The 15,441-nt window shown below is 36.7% G+C and overlaps 1 protein-coding gene across 1 annotated transcript in view; it reads left to right on the plus strand.

Annotated features, from left to right (window-relative positions):
- LOC127421991 (ATP-binding cassette sub-family G member 1-like) overlaps nt 1-15,441 on the plus strand; it is a 45,575-nt gene that overhangs the window by 12,332 nt on the left and 17,802 nt on the right. The window contains exons 3-6 of the mRNA XM_051665284.1: nt 4,623-4,740; nt 7,464-7,596; nt 8,748-8,798; nt 10,465-10,610. Of these exons, the coding sequence (XP_051521244.1) occupies nt 4,623-4,740; nt 7,464-7,596; nt 8,748-8,798; nt 10,465-10,610 (448 nt within the window). The remainder of the gene's footprint in view (nt 1-4,622; nt 4,741-7,463; nt 7,597-8,747; nt 8,799-10,464; nt 10,611-15,441) is intronic.

Genomic DNA, 15,441 nt, shown 5'->3' on the forward strand with positions numbered 1-15,441 from the left:
GCTGTAATAGAAAGATAAGGTGCCTAACGCCACATATTATCAACTGAGCTGTTTTGCCACTATTCCACTATAACACTTCAGGATAACAGAAGTAGTAATAAAGCTCTGACACAACATGTACTTGCAAAACAGTTATACCATATTATTACCATGATATCTGTCCAAAAACATGGTAACACTATGTTACTTTTTAGTACTTTTTTGTTAATGGTGTACACCCTACCCAGGTTCAACATACAATAGCTGTCCAACTCCAAATTTGCCTAATTGCAAACATATTTAAGTCACAGAAATAGAAGTACATTTTGTTTTAGGCTATAAGACAATGTCAAGTCAAGCCCCCCGTTTCTTCCTGTCGGAAGTTAAAAGAAATGCTTTCAGAGAGCTGTTCTACTTCAGATTAATGTAGGGGGATAGAGAGGGGTTATAAGCTTTAGAATGGGAAGACATGTGCCCACAACTGATAGGAGGCATTAAAGAGGCCTCAAAAAGAGGCTTACAGTGGTTGAAATCACAATCAGGCCAGTGTGAGCCAGGGCTATCAACTGGTCAGCCGGGCCCAATAGCCTCAGACCTCGAGCCCAAAATCGATCTGCATTCCCACCATCAGGCCAATTTCCCCGCAGCATTTCCCTAAAAGCCGCCCTTAATACGCTGCCCTGGTGCTAACGTCACACACCCTATCCATTTCATGAGCAAGAGGGAAGTCCAAGCTGAGGTATCAGACTCTGGAGACTAGCTAGCCCTAGAAATGAACATGGTAAAGACTGAAGCTGCTTTTTGTTTACTTAACTTGGTATTTGCTTGGTGGAAAGCGAGACCTAACTCAGCGAAACTCCGCCTTTGACACTGACCCCGCCTCAATTCCCAGTTGGCTTTTTTTGGCCCAAGGGTAATCAGCAGGCCAAAGGCACTTGGCTATTGTCCCCGAGGAAGCACAATGAAGCCCCGGAAGTGACACTGGGAACACAACTGGCCCTGGCAGGCACTAGTACGCCCTCATTTTATCTGATAGTGGAAACGTGACTAGTGAAACTAAACTGTATTCACTGTAGTTCCTTCACTGCTATAATAATTTACTTGCAGACCTGTGAAAGTATGTGTCTGTATGGAAAATGCACAATTAATGTTAATTACATTACTGATGCATCAATAATTAAGCACTAAATGATTCTAGTTATGTAGGACGAAGGTGTTTGTAAGGGACTTGGTTCATTTGACTACTTGTCAAACCAGACAACATCTAACCCCAAGTCATGGGAATTTGTCTTTGCCAAGATTTGAATTTTGCTGTGGGTTATTCACACTATAATTTAGATGTACATGTACTGATCTGATTAATATCTGTGCTGTAGGAGTAAAAGAGTTTAGACTAACTAACTAACTAAATAACTAACTACCAAGCAACCTTACAAAAAAGTACTGTGGTATATGTGATCATATTACTGTGATTATATCAGATGGTAAAACCTTGGTACTTTTATACAGTAGGGTCTGAGAACACTATTAAAAATGCTTATATTGTGTGTTTTTCTAATTTAATACTTCTTTTTCATTTCAAAAACTATTTGTGTGAAAAGGTGAATCAAAAAACAATAACAACAAAATTGTAGAACTGCTTAGTTATTGGTATGCCCCCTTTATTGTGCACTATAAATGCAGAATCTTAAATTTTTTTATATAATTTTACATTTGACATTTTTTAAAATCCTAACATTTTATTTGCATTTCCAGGTTTAGATTAGATTTTGAATCCCAGATTTTCAATGTTGTTTCAGACTTTTGACTCCACTGTATTCCATGGTACTCAATGATGTTAACATGGATTTTGTATTTATTTATTAATTTATTTTTAAATTTCAATGTTGATTCAACAAAAGTGATGTAGAATCAACATTAGATTCTAACTTTGATTCAATTACATTAACATTGATTTTTGTTGAAATTTCAATGTTGTTTCAACATTAACTGAAGGTGCAAAAGTGATGCAGGATCAACATCAGACTGTAACATAGATTCAATGATATTAAAGTTGACACATTAACATTGAATTAACATTGTTTTAATGCTTCTCTGATATCTGAGTGCATGAATTTAAAATCTGTGCAAGAGTATAGGAGTAAAAGATTATAGACTAACCCTAACTAACTAACTAACTAAATAAACAAAAAAGCAACCTTACAGAAAAGTACTGTGGTGGTATATGTGCCATGAGATCATGGTACAGTGATTGTATCAGATGGTTATACCTAGGTAGTATGTACAGTAGAAGATTACACTTTATTGTACAGTGTCCTTGATATACATATTACATTTATTGACTATAGTAATAACAGTAAATTACGCATAATTACAAGCAGCTAACCCTAAACCAAATCCTAACCCAAACCCTAAACCTATAGTAAGTTCATGTTGTTAATTAATATTACTCAGTATTTATTTGTGTAATTTCAGTGTAACAAGAACACTGTAAAATACAGTGTAACCGAGTAGGATCCAAAAGTCTTGAAAATGCTTCTATTTTGCATTTTTCTAATTTAATATACACTACCGGTCAAAAGTTTTGAAACACTTGACTGAAGTGTTTCTCATGATCTTAAAAATATTTTGATCTGAAGGCGTATGCTTAAATGTTTGAAATTAGTTTTGTAGACAAAAATATAATTGTGCCACCATATTAATTTATTTCATTATAAAACTAAAATTTAATTGAAATTGATGACTTGGACCAAATAATAAACAAAAGCAGCCAATAAGTGCCCAACATAGATGGGAACTCCAATACTGTTTAAAAAGCATCTCAGGGTGATACCTCAAGAAGTTGGTTGAGAAAATGTCAAGAGTACATGTCTGCAAATTCTAGGCAAAGGGTGACTACTTTGAAGGTGCTCAAATATAACATAGTTTTGATTTATTTTGGATTTTGTTTAGTCACAACATAATTCCCATAGTTCCATTTATGTTATTCCATAGTTTTGATGACTTTACTATTATACTAAATGTGAAAAAAAAAAAAAAAAAATGATAAAAAAGAATGAGTAAGTGTTTCAAAACTTTTGACTGGTTGTCTTTGTAAATTATTAGCAGAACAATTTGAGTGAAAAGTAGAACTGAAAAACAATACCAACACAATTTCATAATTGCTCAGTTATTGGTATGCCCCCTTTTTATAGTGCAATATAAATAGTGCAGAATCTGAAATATTTCTTAAACATTTGACTTTACGAAATCCTAAAACCATCTGTGTATTCCCAGGAATACATTTTGAATTCCAGATTTTCAGTTTGGTTTTAGATTTTTGAACCCCACTGTATACCATGGTACTCAATTATGTTAATTTACCATGGTATTTACATGGTACTACAATGTACTTCAGAAATACCATGTACCATGATACATGTCCAAAACCCATTGCAAAACCTTTATGGTACTTTTTGTTTTTGTTTATGTAGCTGTATTCTATTCTATTCTGTATTTGTTTTGATTTGGTCCTCATGCACACAATGCACTTGATCATGACTTAAAGTAACCCGTGTGTCCCTTGTAGCCAGAAGTAGCTCTCTCCTTTGTTGACACGCAGCACATCAGATGCTTTAAGCCATACTGCCTTTATTTACTGACCAATTAGATTCACCTAGAGACCCTACCTTTCCACTCTGGAAACAGTGTGGTGCACCTGTCTGTGGTGGTGGGGTTACTATGGTGCACACACTAAAAGGGAGAAGCCCTGGGATCCCGCACTGAAAGAGAACAGGGAAGGTCAGAGGTATTTGTGTATTGCTCTGACAGATTTAACCGCAAATCCAATTATGCTGGCAGCCATTGCAATCAAGTGGATTAGCATCTTAGCTTCAGCCACTGGATAAATAACAGGTTACAGTCGGGCATCTTAGCTGTCCTGTTCTCTTTTCACTACACAACAGTCTAAATTATCATTTCACAAATACCCTATAGTCCAGATACACTGGGCCAGAGAAGCCATATACAGGGGACAGTCATTGGACACCTTTTGGTTGTCAAACTTAGTGGAACAAGTTCATATTTAATGTGATGAACTACACCTGTGGTTATTCTGGTAGGACATTTGGTTAATATCATTGCAAAAATTGCTCAGATAAGTCTAATATTTATTAGACAAGGACCTATAGAATATTTAGTTGTTAAAGTAAACCAAGTAAACTTAGACTCCACACAAAAGCTGTCTTAGTATGTTGAAGAATGCATTATGCATCTGGACAAAAGAAAATTGATGAATATGGGAGAAAGAGCCAGGGCTGTAGCAGGGCTATTTTGACCCCTTTTCTTTTTCAAGAGTCAGACATGAAAACAACACTGAGACACTGAGAAAAACATCAGGGAGAGAACAAGCTTTATTGGAAGCACACCTGCGAACAGCTCCATTCACCTGGAAAATTTCAGAAACCCACTGCTGAACAAACAAATAATCCTTTTCACCAGCAATCACAGGGTACCCATTATGTGGGGAGGACAATTTGAATAGGATTTTGGCAGGTACATTATATGATCGGGAGGAATAGGTCAGGTTGTTCTTTGTGGTCATTGTCAGATCTGTGGGAGGTTTCTTACATGGGCACATCTTTCTCTCTTTAAACCTGTTTCAGGTTACAAGACTCTTTTGAAAGGAATCTCTGGGAACTTTACCAGCGGAGCTTTGGTGGCCATCATGGGACCCTCAGGGGCCGGGAAGTCTACATTAATGAACATTCTGGCAGGTTATAGGTTAGTATCACCAAATAACACTGCATGATCTGCATCAAACATAAAGTATCAAGCACATACACCATGTGCCAAAATTCCAGTAATTCCAGTGAAGACAAATCTTAAAGGGGTCATGACATAAGGAATAAATTTTTCTTTGATCTTTTGACATATAAGAGGACATTGTAGTATAAAAACATACTGTAAGTTTAAGAACTGAAAACTTCCTCAATAGAAAAGAGCATTTATTTAAACCAAGCTGCAAAAACGACTAATTTGGAATTCGGGGAACTTGTGACATCACAAGGACCAAATACATCTGCATATGCAATGCCTATTTTTCCGTCATTGCACCCTTGGCCCTGCCCACTGGTTCGCAATCAGTCACACAGGTGAAGAGAAGAGAGACTGGGCCTGTCATGGGAGATTCATCCTAAGTGGACTTACTTACAGCATCGATCCACACTTTCTAAATCGTTTATTTGTGTTTTTAGCAGTAGTAGCACCAGCGCATGCAGAGCAAAATGGAATGGGACATCTGTTTACTGTCTACGCAACGCGACTCGCTGCAACAGACACTTCCTTGTAGACAACATCATTGATTATAATGGGTTCTATTGCTTTTGATGCGACGCGACTCTCGCATCAGGTGTAGACGTTGTGTGTTAACTGTTATGCTTGAGATTAACAGTTTAATACTATATTCGGATGCAATGAGTTTGATGTATGTTATGTGTAAAACCTGACATTTTGTTTAGGGGCTGCACGATGTTAGCCAATCAGAACAGTGGGCGTTTACGTTGAAGTTTTAAGGAGGCGCCTATTCTGAAACCGAGAGTTTCAGACAGAGGGCCAGAGACAGGGTGCAAAATGATCATATATTACTAAATTAATGCAAAAATAACTTTACTAAGATTATCAGAGGATTTGAGCATTTCATGACCCCTTTAAATTCGAATACTCTCATTATTTACTCAGCATTATGCCGTCTCATACTCGTATGACTTTCTTTGTTCTGGGTAACACAAACAAAGATATTTTGAAGGATATATAATGTGTTTTCGGAACATGATCTCATGAGAATTCGTATGTATTCTTATGTAAAATTTGGTTCTAGCAAACGTACATTCTTTTATGGTTGCAGACACCAAAACAATATTGACATACTGACAGCATCTATACATCATAATTTTACGTATTAATAGAAACGTACAAATGTTTAAGTGTACTGTTTGAATTGATTAATATTGAATTCATAGAATTAATCAGTTAATTACATTAAATTTTATAATCAGTGAGATTAGTTGACATTTATTTAACGCAGTTGACATTATAATATGAGATTTTAATGGTGTCATTCAGTTCTGTGATTTCTGCTGCCCTATACAACATTTGAAAGAATTATATCACTTTAACCAAGACTACACTTTAAAATGTTGAAATGAATAAAAATTTGTTTAATCGTTTAATCATTTCTTTTTTTTTTTTTTTCCTGTTTTCTCCCAAATTTGGAATGCCCAATTCCCAATGCGCTCTAAGTCCTCGTGGTGGCGTAGTGATTCGCCTCAGTCCGGGTGCGAAGGACGAATCTCAGTTGCCTCCACGCCTGAGACTGTCAATCCGCGCATCTTATCACGTGGCTTGTTGAGCGTGTTACCACGGAGACATAGCACCTGTGGAGGCTTCACGCTATTCTCTGGGGCATCCACGCACAACTCACCACACACCCCACTGAGAGCGATAACCACATTATGGCGACCAAGAGGAGGTTACCCCATATGACTCTACCCTCCCTAGCAACCAGGCCAATTTGGTTGCTTAGGAGACCTGGCTGGAGTCACTCAGCACGCCCTGGACTCGTGACTCCAGGGGTGGTAGTCAGCATCTTTACTCGCTGAGCTACCCAGGCCCCCGTTTAATCATTTCTTAAACATTTAATTTTATTTTTGTTTGCCATGGGAAAGAAAATTAGTTTTCAGAATATAACAAATAAACCACAAAAAACACCATAAAACAATAATAATATGTATCTATAAATTTGTTAGCTATAATCCAAATCATCAGATTGCTTTCTGTGAAGAACAGACCTAAATTCTCCAACCATCTTTGTCTCCATCCGCTGTTGTGCCCACCGTAACCGTTGACCCGCATTGGTTGGTTTCATTTTCAAAATTAAAAAATTGCTGCCTCAAGAAGCATTATGAGCACCGGTTGTACTGCAGTGATGCCGCATGCTCATTGGCTCTCAAGTGTCTCGTGACCGTTTGCGACTGCCTTATTTTGTGATGTATATGTTTGAATGAGATATGACAGCGTGGTTACGGTGTGCTGTGCACCAGGAGAAGATTTACAGTGATTAATAATTTAAATTCCACTCTCTACCTCACACAAAGCTATTGTATGCCATCAGAGAGCACATCAGATGCAGCGCATCGCCCGTTGGACTACTTTTTTGTACTCCTTTTTCACAATAAATCTTGACATCTGCAGTCTCCTTTGTGAGAAGCTGAAGAATGGCATGGTATTATAATGGTAAATGTCCAGAAAAATTCGGTAGTATTCTGGTATCATGTCCAAAAACTGATGGTACTTTTTTTCTTTTTTTTTTTACATGCATTTATTAAGCAGACACATTTATCCAAAATAAGGAATGCTACAACAGCTGCAATTCATCATAAGGAGTCAATAACAGATTTAAGCAAGATATTTAGCATCTTCCTTAATATATGTGCTTTCTCACACAGGGAAACAGGCATGAAGGGAGAAATTCTGATTAATGGACAGCCCAGAGATTTGCGATCATTCAGGAAAGTGTCCTGCTACATCATGCAGGATGACATGCTATTGCCACACCTCACCATACAGGAAGCCATGATGGTACGTGTCTGCTGATATTATGTCACTGAGCTTGCATAGTGCATGTTACAATCCTCATTCCTTTACTGAATTATGACCAGTGGCGATAAGGTTGTATGAGACATTTTTACAATATAAACATATCTAGTACAAAACAAAAAATTTACCACATTTCACCGTACTTGCGTATTAAAAAGAGAAAGTTTTCTTTAGCTTTTTTAATACAGGTGTGAGCGTGATTTTTGTAGACTCAGTAAAATGCCTGCAGTTTTCCCACAAATACAGTGGACTAATTGCAAAATATTGGTATCATTTTACAGAACCCTCACCCCCCAAATAAAAAAAAGAAGATTCCAATTATTCATAAATAAATATTTATGGTAAACAAACAATTTTGTATTTATTTATTTATATTATCCTGTCTTTGAAAGCATGTATTTCAGGTTCTGTTTGCTCTATGATCCTGAAAAAGTGGTGTTCGTTCATTCCACTAGATCGCTGCAAGTACTAGGGAAAAAAAACTTCCATCGCAATAGACGGATACAAAAATACAGTTGGCTCTCTAACACAGCCGTTTGCTTGTCCATAGACATTCAGTCTATTTTGTGATCCCACGTACCGTTCCCATTGTTTCTTCTAATATTTCAGCCTTTGAGAGGACTACAAGCTTAATCTTGGTGTCGTTGTAAAGCTGAGTTCACTGGTTCATATAGTCCTGGACCGCATTAAGGTAAATGTATTTGGTGTGCTGTTCATAACGGAGGGGCTCAGGCATAGGACTGGGCTTGAGCTGTGAGATCCCCCCTCTGCACTGACTAAAGCAAGAATTAGAAAGACAATGATACATAAAGGTTGAGATGGTGTGAGGGAAGCAGCCGCTAATACTGTATATCCTCGGGATATGATTGGCAGGCATAGATGAACAAGCTCATTCTGAACTTATGTTTGGAACTTCAGAAAAATTACTAATGGTAGGCACATTACTTCATGTCAAATGTGGCTTACACAGACTCAGAAAAATGACATAATCGGCTCTCAGAGTCCAGTTTCACTGGAATTCCTCTCATGTAATTGAAGTTGTTGTGTTAAGGAGTTTTTGTAAATCACTCTGTTACCTTTAGTTCAGCCGCTAATGCTTAGCATGCTCTAAATCACTCACTCTCCCTACTCAGGTATCAGCTAATCTCAAACTCCAGGAAAAGGATGAAGGCAGAAGAGAAATGGTAAGTGAGATTCGTGTGAAGCTTTCCACCTATATATGTAAGTGCAGCCTAATCTTTGACACCTTCAGCCGTGGTTGCCTCAAACAAAATATCACACATTTGTGGTGCAACTAATGGAGATCTGGCATGAGAAACTTGTGGATGCATTTACTTTTATGCATTTGGCTTTTATCCATAGAGATTTACAGTACATTTAAGGTATATATTTTACCAGTATGTTTGTTTACTGGGAATCGAACCCACGACCTTGGCATTGCTAACACCATGGTCTACCAGTTGAGCTTAAAAAATATATTTGTGGATGAACAATGTGTGTATGTTGGTGGCTTTGCCAAGTAGGATGTGTTCCTGGATCAAGATCTTTTGTAGATCCTGAAACAATATTCCTATCAAACAAACATTTTCCAAACCCTATTCCTTTCCTCAAACCTACCTCTAACTATCTCTATAATCAGAGAGAAATAATAGGTTGATGTTTTTCAAGCCCCAACTCCCCACCTAGTCTTGTGTAGACAGAGCTTTGATTTACGGCATAAGGTTTGGTCCACAACTGAGCTTTTTCTGGCCAAAAACCACCTACCTAGAAAGAAACCGTATGACCAACATGTAAAGCAACCAACCATTTTGTTTTGTTTTTACATTACAATGCATCCAATAATATACCAGTGAGGAAAATAAGAATCAAAATAATGACGTGTCAGTCTCTGTACACAGTTGTAGAGTGGAAAATGTGTACTTTGTAGTCAGAATTTCTGTCCATCCAAAAGTAATAATTATTTCAAACAATTCCTTGAAAGATTATTTCAAAAAAATTGACACCACTAACTTGACATACACTGGAAATTCCAGATGTTAGTTCTTCCTCAAAAGCGTTCATGGTATCCAGTGTTGGGTGTAACCTGATTACAAAGTAATTGGTCACTGTAATCTAATTACATTAGAGTCAAAAAGCAGTGTAACACATTGCATTTCATTTTTTTGTAATCAGATTACAGTTACTGACTTTCAATTAAGATAATTACTTATAATAATATCACTTGGGTTACACACATTTCTAAAATAATATTATTTATGTAGATGTAAAACATCAATTATGTTCATTTGTATGTCTGTTTGTGTTTAGGTGACATAGAGGAAATATAGATATTATAGATAAATATAGATATTTTGGAAAAACCAAAAACATTAATTAGTAATGTGACTACTTTCCCATGAAGTAATCAGTAAAGAAATCTGATTACATTTGAGAGAATTAATTTGTAATTTGTAGTGGATTACTTTTTGAGTAACTTAACCAACACTGATTGTATCAACCGGTTACCCTGTAAACACTTTGTTTGCTGGCACACTGATAACAAAACCTGTGTGCTGTTATTACCGAAAGTTCTGCAGAGCCAGCCAGTCAAATTGACAATGTCAATTTCAGTGCTTGCCATTTTTTTGTGTATCCATTAGATGATCAGTGAATGAACTGTAGGTAGTCCACGGGTTTACCACCTGAGGCTAAGACTACCTTAACCTTCAAATCTGATTGGTTGATAGGAAAACTGTACCAGGATCAACAAGGATGTTGATTCAGGAACATGTCCTACTTGGCAAAATCACAGTAAGTGAGTGTACTTAAGTCAGTTCTCTGTGATGTATGAGTGATATGCTGCTGTTGTAGGTAAGGGAAATCCTGACTGCACTTGGTTTGCTAGAATGTGCCAAGACACGCACATCTAACCTGTCAGGGGGCCAGAGGAAACGTTTGGCCATTGCCCTGGAGCTCGTCAACAACCCACCTGTCATGTTCTTCGATGAGCCCACAAGGTAAGCCCTCCTCATGTGCAAAGATGAACAAAGAGACCCAAAAACTTTGAATATTTAATATAATAAGTCATCTTTACTAAGGCCTAAGTGGCATAGCATGATGTTCATGAGACAAATTAAACCAATCTGGGCTCTTTTGAAAAGGGGAAAACAAAAGCTGTCACCCATGAGGTTTCTCTCTTATGTCCTATGAATGCAATTTAATTGCATATTCACTTACAGGCTTCACCCATTTGGGGTATTGTTTGACAGTTGTGCCCTGCTCTCTGTGGACTCTATTAAGCTTTCCATCTGAGGATTTCAGACCATAGCCTCCACTGGGATTACCCTCTAAGAACAAAAAACGATTCTCTGGAGAACAAAATCATTTTGACATAAAGCGATTCTGTAGAAATCACATTTGTACAATTGCTATGCTTACACAAGGATAAACAGATTGTCTTTTATGGAAGCCAAAGCTGTTACGTAATAACGGTGTCATTATCATTAATATGATCTCATAGAGTTGTTTTCAGTTTAATAGACACTTTCATGGCTCAAAGGAATATTATTGCCTTTCCATTAACCTTAACTAGCAGGCTCTGTAAGGCATCCATCATGCTATTTAAAGCTGAAGTGTGTAATTTTTTTTATGTTAAGATACTTTATCCTATCCCATCTTATATTTTTACACCGAAAAGTGTACCAGTGGTAGACAGGGGGAGCATTCAGGAAACCTGTTTAAAAACAATCATTATTGTTGCGATTTCATTTGGTGACACAAGTGGCACATGAAATACACACTTTAGCTTTAGGTATCCAATGAAGAGCATGTCTTGATTGTGGACTGACATGGTATTTCTCAGCATAGCTAGTGAAGTCTTTACTTTCATGCATACAACGGCGTTTTTGTGCCACGTAAAAAAATAAATAAAAATAAAAAATCTTACGATTTCGAGAATTAAGTCATAATATTTTAAGAATAAAGTCAAAATTATGAGAAACATTATCACAACGATAGAACGCTGAGCCAGCAGCTTCATCTGTGCAAGAAATGGATGTGGATGATTTAGTTAAATCATACTTTAGTTTAGGATTTAGCAGCAAAGAAATCCTTTGTCATCTTTTGGCACATCAACACAAAGTTATTATTGGTATCCAGACACTGCAGCGGTTATGAATTGAATTTATTCTGGAGAAAGAGCCAGACAGATGTTTTCGCAGTCCCGCTCGGCGTGGGTGATGCTTGGGCTGGGTTTCCCGAAGCTCTAAACTGAACTTTAGTAGCACCTAAATTGTACTTACTACAGCACATTTCCTAAAAGCATCGTTATCTAAGTAGCACATAAAAATGCTTGTAAATTAACTAGAGCTATGAACCGCTCTTAAACCCATTAAGTGCAACTACACCTATTGTTCTTGCATCTTTCACAGTTTATTAGATACAAAGGGACATTTAATAAATTATATTAATATATTTTGATCATTGGAAAGCCATTGCACACGGTTTCAGAGGATAAAACAGTGTTAAGTGACGTAATAGGTGTAAATTAGTTCTAAAGATAGATCTAAATTGACATGACACATAATACAGTACTGTATAACGTTTTATTGGGCTTCTTTGATAAGCATAATTGGAATGGCAACAGAAAGATATGTTCTTATTGAACAGATTTGCTTAGAAGACATATGTGAGTAATGTGACTCTGCAGTTTAATACTTAAATAGGCCAAAATAAATAATTAAAATATGGTTAACAAAGGAGATTAGGGTGAGAGTGTGCAATGAGCGATTCACTCTCTCTTACTCTCTCTCTCTCACTTCCTCCTCCAGCTCCTCTTCTTCCTCCCTCCAATGGATGATTCAAATAGTCCTAGTCTGTTTACATGGCAGTCACAAATTGCATGCTGCTTAATGGCAGTCAGGCTACAAGTGCACAGTAGGGCTGGGCGATATGAAAGAAATATATTCAGGATATTTTTAGAATATATCCGATTACATCGTCAACCCCCCTTGCATTATTGGTTTTGGTTTTGCTTTAAAAATTACATTTATGTTTTGAAACATGAAAAACTTAAAATATATTTCTAAATTCAAATTACACTTCAAACTAAACAAAAAAGCTATAAGAATAATGAAGTGGTTAAAAAATATATAAGCACCCTTCCTTTTGCCATCACGCAAGTACCCTTCTCCAATCTGTGGAAAATTACTAATACAAATTAAGATCCGAAGACAATAATAAATGTAAACATAATAATGATAAGGATAATTAAAATATAAATACATTTTAGTTTCAAGATGAACATGTTTAGGTTGTATATACATCTGCTATTTAAAGTGAACCTGCCGCTTTATGTGTGTTCCAGGAGACACACTCTCGCTGCACTCCTCTGAACAAACAGCACATCAGAGATGCGCATCGACGACATTTCTGTCATCTGTTCTTCAAAATAAAATAAAGTGTGTTTCTTCAAACGCGTGTCTTTGTGTCTGTAGTTCAGCCTACTGATGTCCGTCATTTTAATTCTGTTCTTTGTGCATCTGTTCAGGTCCCAGCCAAAGAAACAAAACTTTAGGCTTTCATTAATCTCTGTGAAGTTGAGAATTAATACATTTGAAATCCCATCTTACTAAAGCCATCATTATTTCTGTAATTCAATTCTGTAATAGTTCGCAAGGTTACAAAAAACTTCCATGTTTGTCAGTATTTCCACATTATTTTCATTTTGAGAAGACTAAGTTTCAGCACCTTTGGAACAGACAGCTCCCGTAAAGAAGCACTTACGTAAGATGATTGTTAACGATCGTAAAAAAACTCACTAAGAATTAACTGTGCCCGGTAAATGCCATATTTACTAGCACGTGCTCTCTGCACTCGTTTAGCGCCCCATTCACTAAAGGAATTATGCAGATCAGTCAGCAGTGCAAACGTGCCAGCAAAAAGTGTGCAGAACGCAATTTGCACGCACAGTTGCAATTTTGCTGCCCGATTCTGAGTGCTATGGAGGATGCTGGAGACCGCATTTGACACACCCTACCGAGACTGTACATTTTCACTGTGATGCAGAGACCTAAATCATCTCTTGAACATGACGAAAAAATGTGCTTGACTACACATGGCACATGGATATAACGCTCTTCTCCATTATTTGATCAGTTTTTGATGAATTACTGCTGAAATGATGGGTTGAAAATGTTCACAATCATCATTTCTACTTTTATTTGCGGCAATAGCGTGATCTAAACTGCGCCACAGCGCCAGGCAATTTTTGTGACTGAAGCGCAATCTACAATGAGCATAATTTACATAGAAAGAAGGCGTCTTTGCGCAGAAAGGAGTGACAGTGGCTGGGTTTCCCGATAACGTTGCAACTTACGATCATCTTATCGAATGTTGCTTGTTATTTTAAGATGGAGTAACGTCTGTCTCCCAAATCAGCACGTAGATCCCTCGTTATAAAGTAGAAGGTAAAGTGAATCGTTATGGGAGCTGTCCAGTCCAAAGGTGCTGAAACGTTGGTCAAAATATGTCCAGGAGTTTGTCTTCTCAAAATGAAAATAACATTGAAATACTGACAAATAGGGAAGTTGTTTGTAACCTGGTCGAGGTGCCGAAATGTATTAACTATTACAGAAATAATGATGGCTTTAGTAAGATGGAATTTCAAATGTATTAATTCTCAACTTCATAGAGATTAATAAAAGTGACATATAAAAAAATGCATGTAACATGAATGTACACTATGTGCATAATAAGGGGCTCTCACATAGCCTAAAGTTTTGTTTCTTTGGCTGGGACCTTAACAGATGCACAAAGAACAGGATTAAAATGAAGGACATCAGTAGGCTGAACTATAGAAACAAAGACACATGCTTGAAGAAACACACTTTATTATATTTTGAAGAACAGACGGCAGAATGATGTAACCGGATATGGCTATATGGCTATATTTTTTTCTAAAAATGTCATGAATATATTTCTTTCATATCGCCCAGCCCTACTGTGCACTTGTAGCCTGACTGCCATAACTAAATCATCTACCTTCATTTCTTGTATTGAAATAAAGCTGCTGGTTCTTCGTTCTATCGTTGTGATGATGCGTGGTTTCTGGTCATTTTGACTTCATTCTCAAAATATTCAGACTTTAATCTCATAATGCTACGACTTCATTCTCGTAATTTTGATTTTATTCTCAAAATATTACAACTTTAATCTCATAGTGATATGACTTTATTTCATAATTTTTACTTTATTCACAAAATAATATGACTTTAATCTCATAAGCTACAACTTTGTTCTCGTAATTTTGACTTTATTTTCTAAATATTATGACTTTATTCTCGGAAATTTTTTTTTTTACGTGGCACTAAAACGTCGTACATGCAGTACTTCAAGATAAATGTGTTCAATTTATCCAGTGTCTCTGACATTGTAACGAAGGCTGCTGGCAATGGCGAAGACGATGACGAAGTGTAGAGAGAACCCAAGTGCAGTTTATTTACAAACGTGATAACCAATAACCCTAACTACAAACGTGAAACATAAAACATAAACTTGACTATGACTATAAACATGGCTTGACTTAAACCAACCTTACATCTACATTCACATTCATTCAATACTTAAAAAAGGACAATGGTAAACATGAGGGCTTAAATACAAGACATGGGAGAACATAAACCAATGAACAAACAGAACTCTAACAAGATAATTAAACAATAAACCAATGAAAACATGACACATGAACATGGAGGGAAAACATGAAATCACATGACAAGGGAACAGGAACGAAACTTTTCAAAATAAAAGACATGAATCAACAAAATACACATGACAGACATCTGTGTC

This window comes from Myxocyprinus asiaticus, chromosome 31 (assembly GCF_019703515.2).
Source record: "Myxocyprinus asiaticus isolate MX2 ecotype Aquarium Trade chromosome 31, UBuf_Myxa_2, whole genome shotgun sequence".
NCBI classification, from domain to species: Eukaryota; Metazoa; Chordata; class Actinopteri; order Cypriniformes; family Catostomidae; genus Myxocyprinus; species Myxocyprinus asiaticus.